This window comes from Aspergillus chevalieri, chromosome 3 (genome assembly GCF_016861735.1).
Source record: "Aspergillus chevalieri M1 DNA, chromosome 3, nearly complete sequence".
Lineage (NCBI taxonomy): Eukaryota > Fungi > Ascomycota > Eurotiomycetes > Eurotiales > Aspergillaceae > Aspergillus > Aspergillus chevalieri.
The window spans coordinates 1,095,251-1,107,986 of NC_057364.1; the positions used below are offsets into that span (position 1 = coordinate 1,095,251).

The 12,736-nt window shown below is 48.3% G+C and overlaps 4 protein-coding genes across 4 annotated transcripts; 3 read left to right on the plus strand and 1 right to left on the minus strand.

The window, feature by feature from the left end:
* Nucleotides 1-185: 185 nt before the first annotated feature.
* On the plus strand, nt 186-1,481 carry ACHE_30402S (uncharacterized protein; the record flags this gene model as incomplete). Its single annotated transcript, XM_043277016.1, has 1 exon — nt 186-1,481. One exon carries the CDS (start codon nt 186-188, stop codon nt 1,479-1,481), a length of 1,296 nt encoding a protein of 431 aa, XP_043134937.1.
* Nucleotides 1,482-3,117: 1,636 nt separating this feature from the next.
* Nucleotides 3,118-5,429, plus strand: ACHE_30403S (ATP-binding cassette long-chain fatty acid transporter PXA2; the record flags this gene model as incomplete). The annotated part of the gene is made up of 4 exons (XM_043277017.1): nt 3,118-3,645; nt 3,697-4,333; nt 4,386-5,283; nt 5,354-5,429. The coding sequence occupies 4 exons, from the start codon at nt 3,118-3,120 to the stop codon at nt 5,427-5,429; spliced, it is 2,139 nt and encodes a 712-aa protein (XP_043134938.1).
* Nucleotides 5,430-6,375: 946 nt separating this feature from the next.
* On the minus strand, nt 6,376-7,800 carry gpaB (guanine nucleotide-binding protein subunit alpha gpaB; the record flags this gene model as incomplete). The annotated part of the gene is made up of 6 exons (XM_043277018.1): nt 6,376-6,475; nt 6,535-6,773; nt 6,831-6,960; nt 7,025-7,153; nt 7,244-7,589; nt 7,671-7,800. 6 exons carry the CDS (start codon nt 7,798-7,800, stop codon nt 6,376-6,378), a joined length of 1,074 nt encoding a protein of 357 aa, XP_043134939.1.
* A 2,702-nt stretch (nt 7,801-10,502) lies between these two features.
* Nucleotides 10,503-12,167, plus strand: sakA (mitogen-activated protein kinase HOG1; the record flags this gene model as incomplete). Its single annotated transcript, XM_043277019.1, has 9 exons — nt 10,503-10,558; nt 10,633-10,680; nt 10,797-10,926; nt 10,987-11,030; nt 11,115-11,214; nt 11,280-11,636; nt 11,691-11,769; nt 11,828-12,011; nt 12,065-12,167. 9 exons carry the CDS (start codon nt 10,503-10,505, stop codon nt 12,165-12,167), a joined length of 1,101 nt encoding a protein of 366 aa, XP_043134940.1.
* Between the last annotated feature and the right edge of the window lie 569 nt (nt 12,168-12,736).

Genomic DNA, 12,736 nt, shown 5'->3' on the forward strand with positions numbered 1-12,736 from the left:
TTTCTCGCCAGCCTGTCTCCAGGAGGTTAGCAAAAGCGTATGAAATGTTTTGATACGGAGCAATAGTCCCATGTCTCTGGAACTCTTCCCCGGAGACCATCATGCATACATCATCCCTCATATACAATCCACCACGCCTGCTGAAGGTGTCCAAGTCAATCACTCAATTTCCCATAAACCATAAAATGGACCACCACTCTCACAAACACAAAGAAAGAATAGCCATCATTGGCACAGGATGGGCTGGATACGCACTTGCCCATGGCTTGGACCTGAATAAGTTCAGCGTCATCGTGGTCTCCCCAGACACGACATCGACAATGACACCGCTCCTCGCTAGCGTTGCCTGCGGTCTCTTCGACTTCCGACTAGCCCAGGAGCCCATACGGCGCAAAAGCCGTGGCATCAAGTACATCAAGGCCTGGGTGATTCACATTGACTTCGAAGAGAAGACGCTCAGCTGCTATCCGGCGTTTAGTCACCTGACGATGAGCGAGAGCAATGTCCACGAATTTCAAGTCCACTACGACAAGGTTGTCATCGCACCAGGAACAAGGATCAACACCTTCAACATCCCCGGCGTCGAGGAACACGCCTATGTCCTTAAAAAGGTAGCAGATGCACAAGCCATCCGCAACCGCATCAGCGAGATGTTCGAGATGGCCTCGATCCCAAACATCACCGAAGACAGACAACGCCAGCTCCTAAACGTAATCATCGTCGGCGGCGGTCCCACAGGAATCGAAATGGCAGGCGAGCTCACAGATCTCTTCCAAAACGACTACTCCGAGCTCTACCCGCACCTCCGCGACAAAATGCGCGTATCCGTGCACACAATCTCGCACAAGATCCTCTCCCCCTACGACGCACACCTGCAGGAATACGCAACCGAGTCCCTAAACCGCAACAGCGTCTGGGTCAAGTTCGACTCGCACATCACTAGCGTCACCGCCGACACCATCGAAACCCAGGACGAAGGCCGCATCGGCTACGGCCTCCTCCTCTGGGCCACTGGCGACAAATCCGTGCCCCTAGTCGACAGCCTGGACGTCTCCAAAACATCCCACAGCATGCACCGCATCCTAACGGACTCGCGCCTGCGCGTGCTCAAAAAAGACGGCACGGTCGACGTCAACTCCTACGCTCTAGGCGACGCAGCAGATATCGACGGCGAGAGTCTCCCGCCAACCGCCGAGGTCGCGTTGCAGAAAGCAGACTATTTAATCTATCAGTTTAACACGTTTCCGACGTCGGATATTGAGCCGGGCGTACCATTTCGGTATAAGCAGAGGCAGTTGGTTACGTATACGGGGAGGAGGGATGGGGTTGTTGCGGGGAAGAAGGATTATAGTGGGTATGGGGCGTGGTTGAGTTGGAGGTCGGGGAATTTGATGTGGACGAGGTCGTGGAGGAGGAAGTTTATGATATGTGCGACTTGGGTTTTGAATTGGCTGGGAGGGAGAGATATTGCGAGGAATTGATTTGTTATTTTATTTAGGTACAGGATTAATAACGGGTTTATAGAGGAACGTGACATTGCCATATTTAAGGAATTTGACACTATCGTGAGCCTCAATCTGACACCCACCTCATCACACAGCCACAGATTTCGCTTACACTTGTATCAGAGGTTCTGGTGCAAGTCGCCGCGGACTGCGATAATTCGGCAGCATATCTTGTAATCTGTGTGATTAGAGGCTTCTTGTTTTAGATACAGTGCTTGGTTATCCAGGAATACTAGGAATGGATAGCTAGGGGTTCAGCAACGCATCGGTCCTGTTTGTCTCAGATGGCAACAAGTATGAATTCATAACTGTTTTTCAGAGACCCAACAGCCAGCCTTGTAGGGATTAATGCTTCATCTCTAAGACACGTTAGTATGCGTGGAATATAACTAGGGTTTTCGAAAGGTATATAGAACACATGCCCATTTGGATCAATGCTTGCCAGTGTTCCGCACTAATAAGTGCGTTCGCTTCGATGACCACAAGATTTGTCTCCGGCTCTACACCAAGTGGAATAGTCGCAATTCCCGTTTAGTATCTGTAACTCATTCTTGTAACGAACCATTCCTCAAATTTCCTTCGTACAGCTATTTTTGGTCATTATCGAACATATTAGGTCCAGTATGAGCCAAAATCGCGCGTATGTGTCTTTTGATTCATTAAGAAAATATGGTGCAATCTAATCAAACCAATGTATCTCCATCGTGCCAGCCAACGTACCGCAACTCTTCATCACAATCACTTACTACTACTACAACAGCACCTTAACCAGCATGCTGGCAGCAGCAGAGTATAGTCCCTATGGGGCTACATGCAAACCCCTCCGTGTTACCTGGCCTGTCAAAAACAGCCAGCAACGTTCAACCTATTTGCTCAGCGTGCCGTATCAATACGGCATCTCTCTTCTGGTAACCTGTATAATCCTCCACTGGCTGGTTTCGCAAAGTATGTTTCACGTCCTAGTCATCCCTTACAATATGCTAGAGCATCCGGACCATAAATCGAAGCGGCAGCTCGATAAACTTTTCGCCTCTATCTTTCTGGCTCTCCTTGTTGGGGCTGTACGCACACCACCACGATGTGAAAATTGAAATAGTATATTGTACAAAAGCAGCGAAAGTCCTGATTGCAAGGCAGCAAGATGAATCTGTTTTCAATCCAGAAATGCATTATCTGGTCGTTAGGGTACAGTGCTTACTCAAAATTTATTCAGCGTTTGGAATCACATGACATGTTTCTCCGCGATGCTTACATCATAGTATGGGGTAACTTAACCACACGAAAGGACAGCGACAGAAGATGATTAGGTATTAGACTGCACCGCTATTTAGAAGAAGGGAGAAAGTGAAAAGGAAGAAAACGACGAGGATACGAAATAAATGGCGTGAGCATCACCACTACAGGACATCTCTAGTAAGCTCACCATTCCGATAAACACTCCTCGGGCCCTCCCGTTCACATGTCAGTCCGCGTGAGCATCTTCGGTGTTTTTGTCCAGCTTCATTCCTCCTTCTTTCCAACTCTCCATCCCTAAACGACAGTGACGGTCATGGTCGCTCTCTTTGATTCTGGCTAGGACTCTTCCATTTTCAGGTCCAACAGAAGACAAAAAATGGCCGCGCAGTCTAAACTGCTCCTCCCGGAGCGCTCCATTCGGCGTCTCCTCTCCAGCCTATCGAAACTCTACCTCCGCAACCGCACCCGCATCACTCGCACCGTCTATCTAGCCCTCTTCGCCGCTCTAGTAAAGCGCATCCATGGTGCTATTTCCGAGCAGAAAGCCGCCTCTCAGCAACAGGTGGAACTGCGACGACGACCAGGGACCAGTAGTCTCGGCAGCGGCGCCACGGGCAGCGGGGGCGGCGACCGATCGCGCAAGAAGGTCGAGGTGAATCGGGAGTTCTTTCGAAATTTGCTCCGGTTGCTGAAGGTTGTGGTTCCCGGTTGGCGGAGTAAGGAGATGCGGTTGCTTGTGGGGCATAGTGTGTTCTTGGTGCTGCGGACGTTGCTGAGTTTGTATGTGGCCGAGTTGGATGGTAGGTTGGTGAGCAATTTGGTGCGTGGGAAGGGGAGAGATTTCTTATTGGGTCTGGTCTGGTGGATGATCGTTGCGGTGCCCGCGACGTTTACAAATTCGATGGTAGGTGTTGGAGCCAGAGAGTGCAAACAGGGTATGCGCTGACTTGTCTAGCTTTCCTACCACCAATGCAAACTCGCTCTTAGTTACCGGAAACGTCTGACTGACCATATCCACGAGAAATACCTGTCTAACATGACATTCTATGCGATTTCCGCGCTGGATGACCGAGTCAAGAACCCCGACCAGCTTATCACGGTGGACGTCTCGAGATTCTCCGATAGCCTGGCAGAGCTCTATGGCAATCTAGCCAAGCCCGTTCTCGACATGGCCATCTATACCTTTTCACTCTCCAGGAGTGTGGGCTCAGAGGGTCTCTTTATCATGAGTTTGGTGGTGCAGTTATCTGCCAACGTCATGCGTGCCCTGACACCACCATTTGGCAAATATGTTGCCGACGAAGCCATGTTGGAGGGAGAGTTCCGATTCCTTCATACCAGACTCATTGATTACAGCGAGGAAGTGGCGCTCTACCATGGCCACGAGGCCGAGAAGGATACCCTGGACAAAGGGTATTTCACTTTGATCAAGCATGTGAATCGCATCCTGCGGAGACGATTGTACCATGGCTTCATGGAGGACTTTGTCATCAAATACTTCTGGGGTGCCCTGGGCTTGGTGCTTTGTAGTGTTCCTGTGTTCTTCAAAATCCCTGGGAAAATTACCCAATCCGCTGGGGATCGGACGGAGAGTAAGTCTTGTTTTCAATCTTGCAGGTTGACAGCTTCTGACAGACGTAACAGGCTTCGTTACCAACCGGCGCATGCTGCTATCAGCATCAGACGCTTTCGGGCGCCTAATGTTCTCCTACAAGGAAATCTCCGAACTAGCCGGCCACACAGCACGCGTCTCCTCCCTCCTAGAAGTAATGGACGACCTCCTCGCCGGCCGCTTCGAAAAGAAACTCGTCTCAACAGCCTCAACCGAAGAAAACGCCTCCGTCCTTTCCGGCCGCGGCTCAATCGAAGAAAGCTCCTCCATCGAATTCACAGACGTCCCCATCGTCTCCCCCAACGGCGATGTCCTCGTCCGCAATCTTTCCTTCGCCATCCACCCAGGCGACCACCTCCTCATCGTCGGTCCCAACGGCTGCGGCAAATCCTCCCTCTTCCGAATCCTAGGCGGCCTGTGGCCTGTGTATGGTGGCATTGTCAAGAAACCCCGCTTCGACGAGATCTTCTACATCCCGCAACGACCCTATCTCTCCCGCGGGACCCTCCGCCAACAAGTCATCTACCCTGATGGCGTGCGGGAAATGCATCACAAGGGCGTCACAGACGACGACCTCGCTGAGATCCTCTCCATCGTCGAAATCGCCTCCGTCATCGACCGTCCTGGCGGCTGGGACGCAGAGGAGGAATGGCGCGATGTCCTCTCGGGAGGCCTCCAGCAACGAATCGCCATGGCACGCCTGTTCTATCATAAACCCAAGTTCGCGATCCTGGACGAGTGCACATCCTCTGTGACCCTGGAGATCGAGCGTGTTATGTACGAGACTGCTAAGAAGTTGGGGATCACGTTGATGACTGTGTCGCATAGACGGAGTCTGTGGAAGTACCACAAGAAAATCCTGCAGTTTGATGGGCAAGGGAGTTATGTGTTTACAGGGTTGGATTGGGAGAGGAGATTAAAGCTTGAAGAGTATGTTTTTATCCTGTCCCCTTTTGGTTTACCTTGGTGAAGGTTCCATGCTAACCGCTATTACCAATAGTGAGAAAGATGACCTGGAGCTTCAACTGCGCGCCGTCCCGGACATTCAACGACGTATTGCCGAGTTGAGCTCTTAGCTTTCGCTTCGATCGTTTGTTCCGTATCGTTCTCTTGCCTATATAGAGCATAGAGAAAGCAGTGATTAATTCTGATACTTGATATCCCGTTTGTTTTGGGGTTTGATGATGGTTATATTATTGTTTTCATTACTTGGTGATCTATCTATACTTATACAGATTTGATTTGGCAATATATTTTATTCATCGAGCATGGATTTGAGCACGGCATACACCTTACTCTTGAAGATTATTCAAGCATTGTCTACGAATTGCAAGACCCACAAACAAACTGGCATCTGGACATCTCTGTAAGTGATAGCAATGACATATTGTATAGCAATCCAGACCATGATACCAGACTAAGTTTATAAAATAGATTGACATTGACACTGCACAGAACACATAGGAACCGCAGGAACCCGTTGAGAGTAAATATAAAAAAGACAGTCAGTCCAAAAAGATAAAAAACGAAAACAACTCGATGAAAACGAGTATGGATATCAGAAAGCCGTCTTCCATGGTACATGCAAGTTGTGCTGCATAGGCCAACAACTTTTTCGTAGAGAAATTAAATATAGAAGAGAATCATGAAAGTAATCCCGAGCTCCAGAGCAGATACGAAAAGAAAAAAAAAAAATATTCACCCAATGCAGACCGAATAGCCTCCCAGTATCGATTGTCGTTAAATCCCCCAGAGATGAAAGGACAAATAAGAATAATGAAATAACACCATACCACGGATATCCAATGATGATGACCCAATCCAGCGCCGGGAATATTGATCCGTGGGAAAGATAGCGCCCCAAACGCCAATGCCGAATTTGAAGACAGACAGAAGAAAAAGGAGAGAAAGAGAGGCAATTAGACGAGGAAAGAAGATAGAGGAACGGCAAGAGGGAGTCGGTGAGAGACAACTGGCGAAGTTGTCTCACGCTGGACAGCGGTTATCAGATAGTTGTCACAACTAGAGAATACCTGAATCTCTCAAGGCGTTCTGCAATATAGTTTCTTTGACTGCTGCAAATACCAGGCGAATATTTGTCGTATCGGTTGCTTGCGTTAAGCTGCAGTCACAAGTTAGACCATGCAACGGACCGCATACCGCATGAGACAGGACACTTACTGTGGATAAAGATTGAGGTGTGCTCGATTGACCTGGTTAAACCGCCAGAGCAGATACTTGGCCGCCCGATTCACGTCATTACCGCCAGAATAGTCGGGGAAGTAATTGCTTAAGGGCGAGCGAGGAAGCTTTTGGCGGAACAAATCGACTTTGTTCAGGAACAGGACGATGCTAGTTCGCTTGAACCACCGAGAGTTGACAACCGAATCAAAAAGAACTAAACTTTCCATCATTCGATTCTGCCAGCAAGTTAGAACTTGTCAGGTCAATTCCCCGACCCTTATCACATGACGTACCTGATTGCTCTCTTCCAAGAGTACTTGGTCATATTCACTTAATGCCACGCAGAAGATAATGGAGGTGACGTTCTCAAAGCAGTGGATCCATTTCTTCCGTTCGCTGCGCTGACCGCCAACATCAAACATACTATGCGACTGGTAAGTTATATGGTCATTCGAAGACGAATAAGGGATAGATGGTTTTCGCATACTGTATACTCAGCTGGCCCATGGTGAACCTAGTCTCGTAGATACCAGTGGTCTTTGTTCGCGCGCGAAGCACATCGTCGACATTGGGGATATAGTCTGGCGAAGCTATCCGTTTGGCCTCTTCAAAGAAACTGATAAGCAGTAATGTATTAGCAGACGTCCCTTCGGTAACAAACAAGGATTGAGTGCGCAAGCGCGCGCGTGCGCGCAGGGATGCTTACTACGGCGCAGAGTCCATCAGGTAAAACTCATTCTGGTGTTCGAGTGCGGTTGATGTACACGGGTCATTCCATAGGTAGGTGATGGCGTCCCCGACAGTCGAATCGAGGGGGGTATTAGGATCGGGATCAATGTTGTAGTCCGACAAGAATTCGATAAACTCTTGGACTTTAGGACTGGAGGGCTCAAGGTCGTATCGTTCGTAAGCACCAATGAGCGATCTGGCGCACTCGAGCAGGTTCTTGTAGACGGTCAAGCGATATAAGGCTAGTTCTTCCACGGTGTAGCCATTCTGATGGATGATCTTCATCTGCTTGACGATGGTGGATTTCCCGCTTTCTCCGGATCCTGTAACGGGCGCATATCATGGTTAGTTGACTCATGATCAATTGGATTGGTTCTGGGGTTGAAACATAATCTGAAACGAACCAAGAAGTAATATTTTGCATTCTCTCCGTAACTGTCTCGAATCCTCCTCTAGTCTCCGATCGATCATTTGGCTTCTCTTTTTCTGCTCCGTCATCTCCCCCGTTGCTTCTGTACTGAAGCACGAACCCATTTTGTTCTTTATTCACACAGCACACAGCACTCAGCACTCAGCACTCAGCACCTCAGCCTTGCTCTCTTTCTCAAATGCCCGGGATTGAAGTGATATATCGTGGCGAGATCCCCGATGGGGGCGCGGACCAATGCGCCGTTCGCTGCAGGTAGGACGGGGATCGGAGTACCTGGCGGCGACAGGAGGGAGAAAGAGCCCCAAGACTTGGCCGGGTTATAGACAGGGGAGGAAGAGCCTCAGCTCGTTGCGGACAACTTTCAGAGCCCAAAGCGACAAGAACCGATAAATGTCGGCTATATGAAAGGGAAGAGCGGCTAAATCTTGCGGGAGCGCGCGCGAGACGGGAACCGGCGGCGGCGGTCGAGGCGTGGAGGAAGTCCCTTCTTGAATGGGAGCGATCGAGGACTGCGCAAACCGATCGAGTCAGAAGAAGAAAGAAAAAAACAATAAAAATACAGGAGAGTCTAATAAGCACAGAATGGGTGGAAAAGAGTAAGACATACAGAGAGAAAAAAAAAAATAGGGAAAAAGAGCGAGAGGGGAAAACAAGAAAAGAGAAAGGACGGCGGACAGTTCCGGGGCTGCGGACGGGCAACAAAGGGCAAAGCAAAAGACGGCGCAGGCAATGGCCCGTGACAGGGTACAATAATGTCGAGGTAGTTCTTTTGCGTGTTGTAAAATTCTGTATTATATGCAGAATCTCTGGTTTTAATTTGTCTGTGTGAAGAGAATGAGGGGTGTGAGGTATATGGAGTGCGCTAAAAAGAGCCCGGATGGAGAAGAGCTGCAGACAGACGGGAAGAATGATGAGAAGGTGAAATGAGATCGGGTAAGCACGGTTATTTTATGATTTTTATGGTATGAAGAGTCGGTCAATGGGACAACACAGTATTTTTGCTTCACTTGAAGGAATAAGGGTACTTTAGACAAGTTCATAGAGAAGAGTACAGGTATGGTGGTAAGAGGTTCGCCGAGGATCCCATCGTCATGTCAAGTGGAGAAAGCATCATACCGTTAGTAGTCAGTATACATAGCATAACTATGAACATATATAATCTACATCTCTTGTGGGCATCCCTCTTCTCTCTCTCTCTGACTCTCGCAAGCACGCTCTCTATGAGCCTTTTAAATCAATACTCTGACTACGCCGGCAATAATCACGCTTGGCGTATCTTCAATTTGAATATCACGTGCTGCTCCGCCCCCCACGCCCAGGTATAAATAAACCGACATACCCCAGACCCTCAGCCTCGCAGAATTGCCCATGCAGTCATCTGCACCTGCAGAGTAACCAATGCCTCGATATCACTACGAAGTGTCTATTTCCATATGATTCTGTCAAGTCAGGTATGCCGATACCCGTCAGAGGGTGGTAACGATCAGCATCTGAGGTCCAAGATCACGTTTATGGACTGGTACTCCGGAGTAGTAGATCCATACCGTATTACTGTATCTGTATCTTACCAGAGCTGGTGACGTTACCTACCAGACTGTACTCCGGAGTAGTAGTGCTACTGCGACAGTACTGTTAACAATATTCTAATGGGAGCTACAATTGCAATTGATCAAAGAATCAACTTTGAGGATCGAAATAGTGTGGTATTCAACGGTTTATAAGCAAGGGCACTGGTTATGACGGTATCTCGGAAGTTGGAGTCCTAGCACAAAGTAGAGTTTGATGAAGGATATATATTGGACAGCTATGACCAAAAGTAATAGAATACAGCTGGCACTTTGGAGGACGTGATTCATTGACGGAAGACTCAGTCTTATACCCTTGGTATGCTATTCGGCGCTTGTATACGACTCTGGAAAAGAATTCCATGGCATCATCGAATATGAGGGGTGTACAAGAATCTAACAATAGACATGCATAAACTTCACCACTGTTATCCAATGGCGGAAAAAGAATATTTGATCCTCGAGCCATTTTCCTAGTGCTCCGTACTCTTGAACAGCACTATGTGTACTCCAGAGTGGTGCTATATAAGTAGCAACAGTGATTGATGTCATGGCTGCCATGCCTCTATTACGTCGCCGCTGATTTAGCAGGATATGTGCCCGGAAATTCCCAGATCTGGGAGTAGAAATTCTGGGAAACGAGTTCCAACCAATCTTCAACGTCCATCGGATGTTCATTTTCATTCACGTCATGGCCTTTTTCTATTTGTACCTTGTCGTAGATACTCCGTACTTAGAAAGTAGGTTGTAGTCCCGAGTAAGTGGTGAAGACTTCCCCACATCGTTGGCCGCAAGAAATCAACGCCACTTCTTCCTCATAGTACACTGCCCTTCTTTTCTTTTCCTTTTTTCTTCCTTCTGCACTAATTCTCTATTGCTATCCTCTTTCTGTATCTCTATAGATATTCCTTTCTCTTTCTCCTTCAAGCACTTTCATTCTTCTCTTGCGTCATCTTCAAGATCTTCCTTATTGGGACCCCTCAGGAAACAACCACCAGATTAAAAGTACTCCTGCTACCGCCTCCGGGCCTCTCATTTCCTCTTCCATTCCTCCTCACCACCCCTTATCTACCATTCGTTCTTTGGATTCTCGTCATCTTCTCGACTACTTCCTCCTGTTCTTTTTTTTTTTTTTTTTTGTGTAAAAGAAAAGAAGGGACCAGAAAAAAGAAACGATCTATCAGCAACCAGAAAACCCCAACGAAAAAAAGAAAAAAGTACAGCCTCGCGGTCCTCCAAAAATGGCGGAATTCGTGCGTGCCACGATTTTCGGCACCACCTTCGAAATCACCAGCCGGTACGCTTCTGCGCGGAATACCTAGGAGAGGAGGTTAGGGATTAGCTTGAGAATGGCGACTGATCGTTTCCCAGGTACACAGAGCTGCAACCGGTGGGAATGGGTGCCTTTGGTCTTGTCTGGTAGGGCCCCCTCTTTCTCGGCTGAATCTCGATCCCGCCAAATCGCGAAAACGTACCCTGGCATTATACCCTATAAAGTCGATTACGGGTTATTAACACGATGGGGCAATTTACAGTGCCGCAAGAGATCAATTGACCGGAGCGCCCGTCGCCGTCAAGAAGATCATGAAGCCTTTCAGCACGCCCGTCCTGTCCAAGAGAACATATCGCGAACTGAAGCTATTGAAACATTTGCGCCACGAAAATGTGCGTTGGTCCCGAGTCTGGTGATTGACATTACCATGCGCAATACTGACAACGAACAAGATTATCTGCCTGAGCGACATTTTCATTTCCCCGCTCGAGGATATGTACGTGTGCTGATTATTGCCCGCAAACCGACCCAACCAACCGAATCCTCCGGAATCCGCGGTAGCTGACTTCCACCGTTACAGTTATTTTGTCACCGAACTCCTGGGCACCGACCTTCACAGACTATTAACTTCCCGGCCATTAGAGAAGCAATTTATTCAGTATTTCCTATACCAGATTTTGGTACGCCGCTATCATACCTGCTTCATCGATACATGAAAAAAGCTGACCACCAATTTCTGTTACAGCGGGGTCTGAAATATGTCCACTCGGCCGGTGTCGTGCATCGTGATCTCAAACCGAGCAATATCCTGATCAACGAAAACTGCGACCTGAAGATTTGCGATTTCGGTTTGGCCCGGATTCAAGACCCGCAGATGACCGGTTACGTGTCGACGAGATACTATCGCGCCCCGGAGATTATGCTTACATGGCAAAAGTATGATGTGGAGGTCGACATCTGGAGTGCAGGGTGTATTTTTGCCGAAATGCTCGACGGAAAGCCGCTGTTCCCGGGCAAGGACCATGTCAACCAATTCTCCATTATCACCGAATTACTGGGTACGCCACCAGACGACGTGATCGAAACCATCTGCAGTGAAAACGTACGCTACCGATTTCTGCTTCTTTCGTTCGAATAGTGCTGATCCTTGCTTTAGACATTGCGATTCGTCAAGTCGCTTCCTAAGCGGGAACGGCAACCACTGACCAACAGGTTCAAGAATGCGGACCCTGAGGGTACGTATCATGTTCCTTCATAGAAGCCTAATGAATTACGCGCTGACAGCACATACAGCGGTCGACCTTTTGGAACGAATGTTGGTCTTTGACCCCAAGAAGCGAATCCGCGCCGGTGAAGGTTTGGCCCACGAATACCTTGCTCCCTATCACGATCCCACCGACGAGCCCGAGGCACAAGAGAAGTTCGACTGGTCGTTCAACGATGCGGATCTGCCGGTGGACACCTGGAAGATCATGATGTATGCCATTTATTTACCAAAGCCCTTGCGGTTTGCTAACTGGATTGCTTCAGGTACTCGGAGATCCTCGACTTTCACAACATCGACCAAGGCGACGATGCCGGGCAAGTGCTTGTGGAAGGCGTTGGGGATGGCCAGCAGGCATTCGCCGCCTAAGACAAGTTAAGAAAATAATAATATCGCATTGGCGCGTGGGATCCAGAATAGACAGATTTTTCTTTTGCTTACCCCTTCTATATCCATTTCCTCTTTACAGTGGCGTCACCGGGATGATGGACATATGGAGATGGGCTTTTTTTGATTTGTGATTACGAATGTTTGCGTGACGCCTGTACACGATAAATTTCATCTTCTCTTTTTTTACCCTCATGATTATCATTTTTCTTCCATTTTGCTTGTTTTTATTTTGGCTGTACCTGGATACGCTGGGGGAGGGTGATATGATTCTTGATATGATACACGGAACCATGGACGATAACCTGCTTGTAAAGTGATAAGTCTATACCAATCATGAAAAGATGTTTGAATAGCAAGAATTATGAATTATATCCTCTTCTGCTCTCTATACCCTATCGCTGCGTCGCTAATACGCGCCGACTCGGCCACCGCCCGCAAGGAGGGGGGCCATTTCTCCGTTCCCCTGATTCTGGACCCCATCATCGATATCAATTCCCATTCGATGCGAACTATTTGATTCAATTTTCTATTTTCATATACTGTTGACA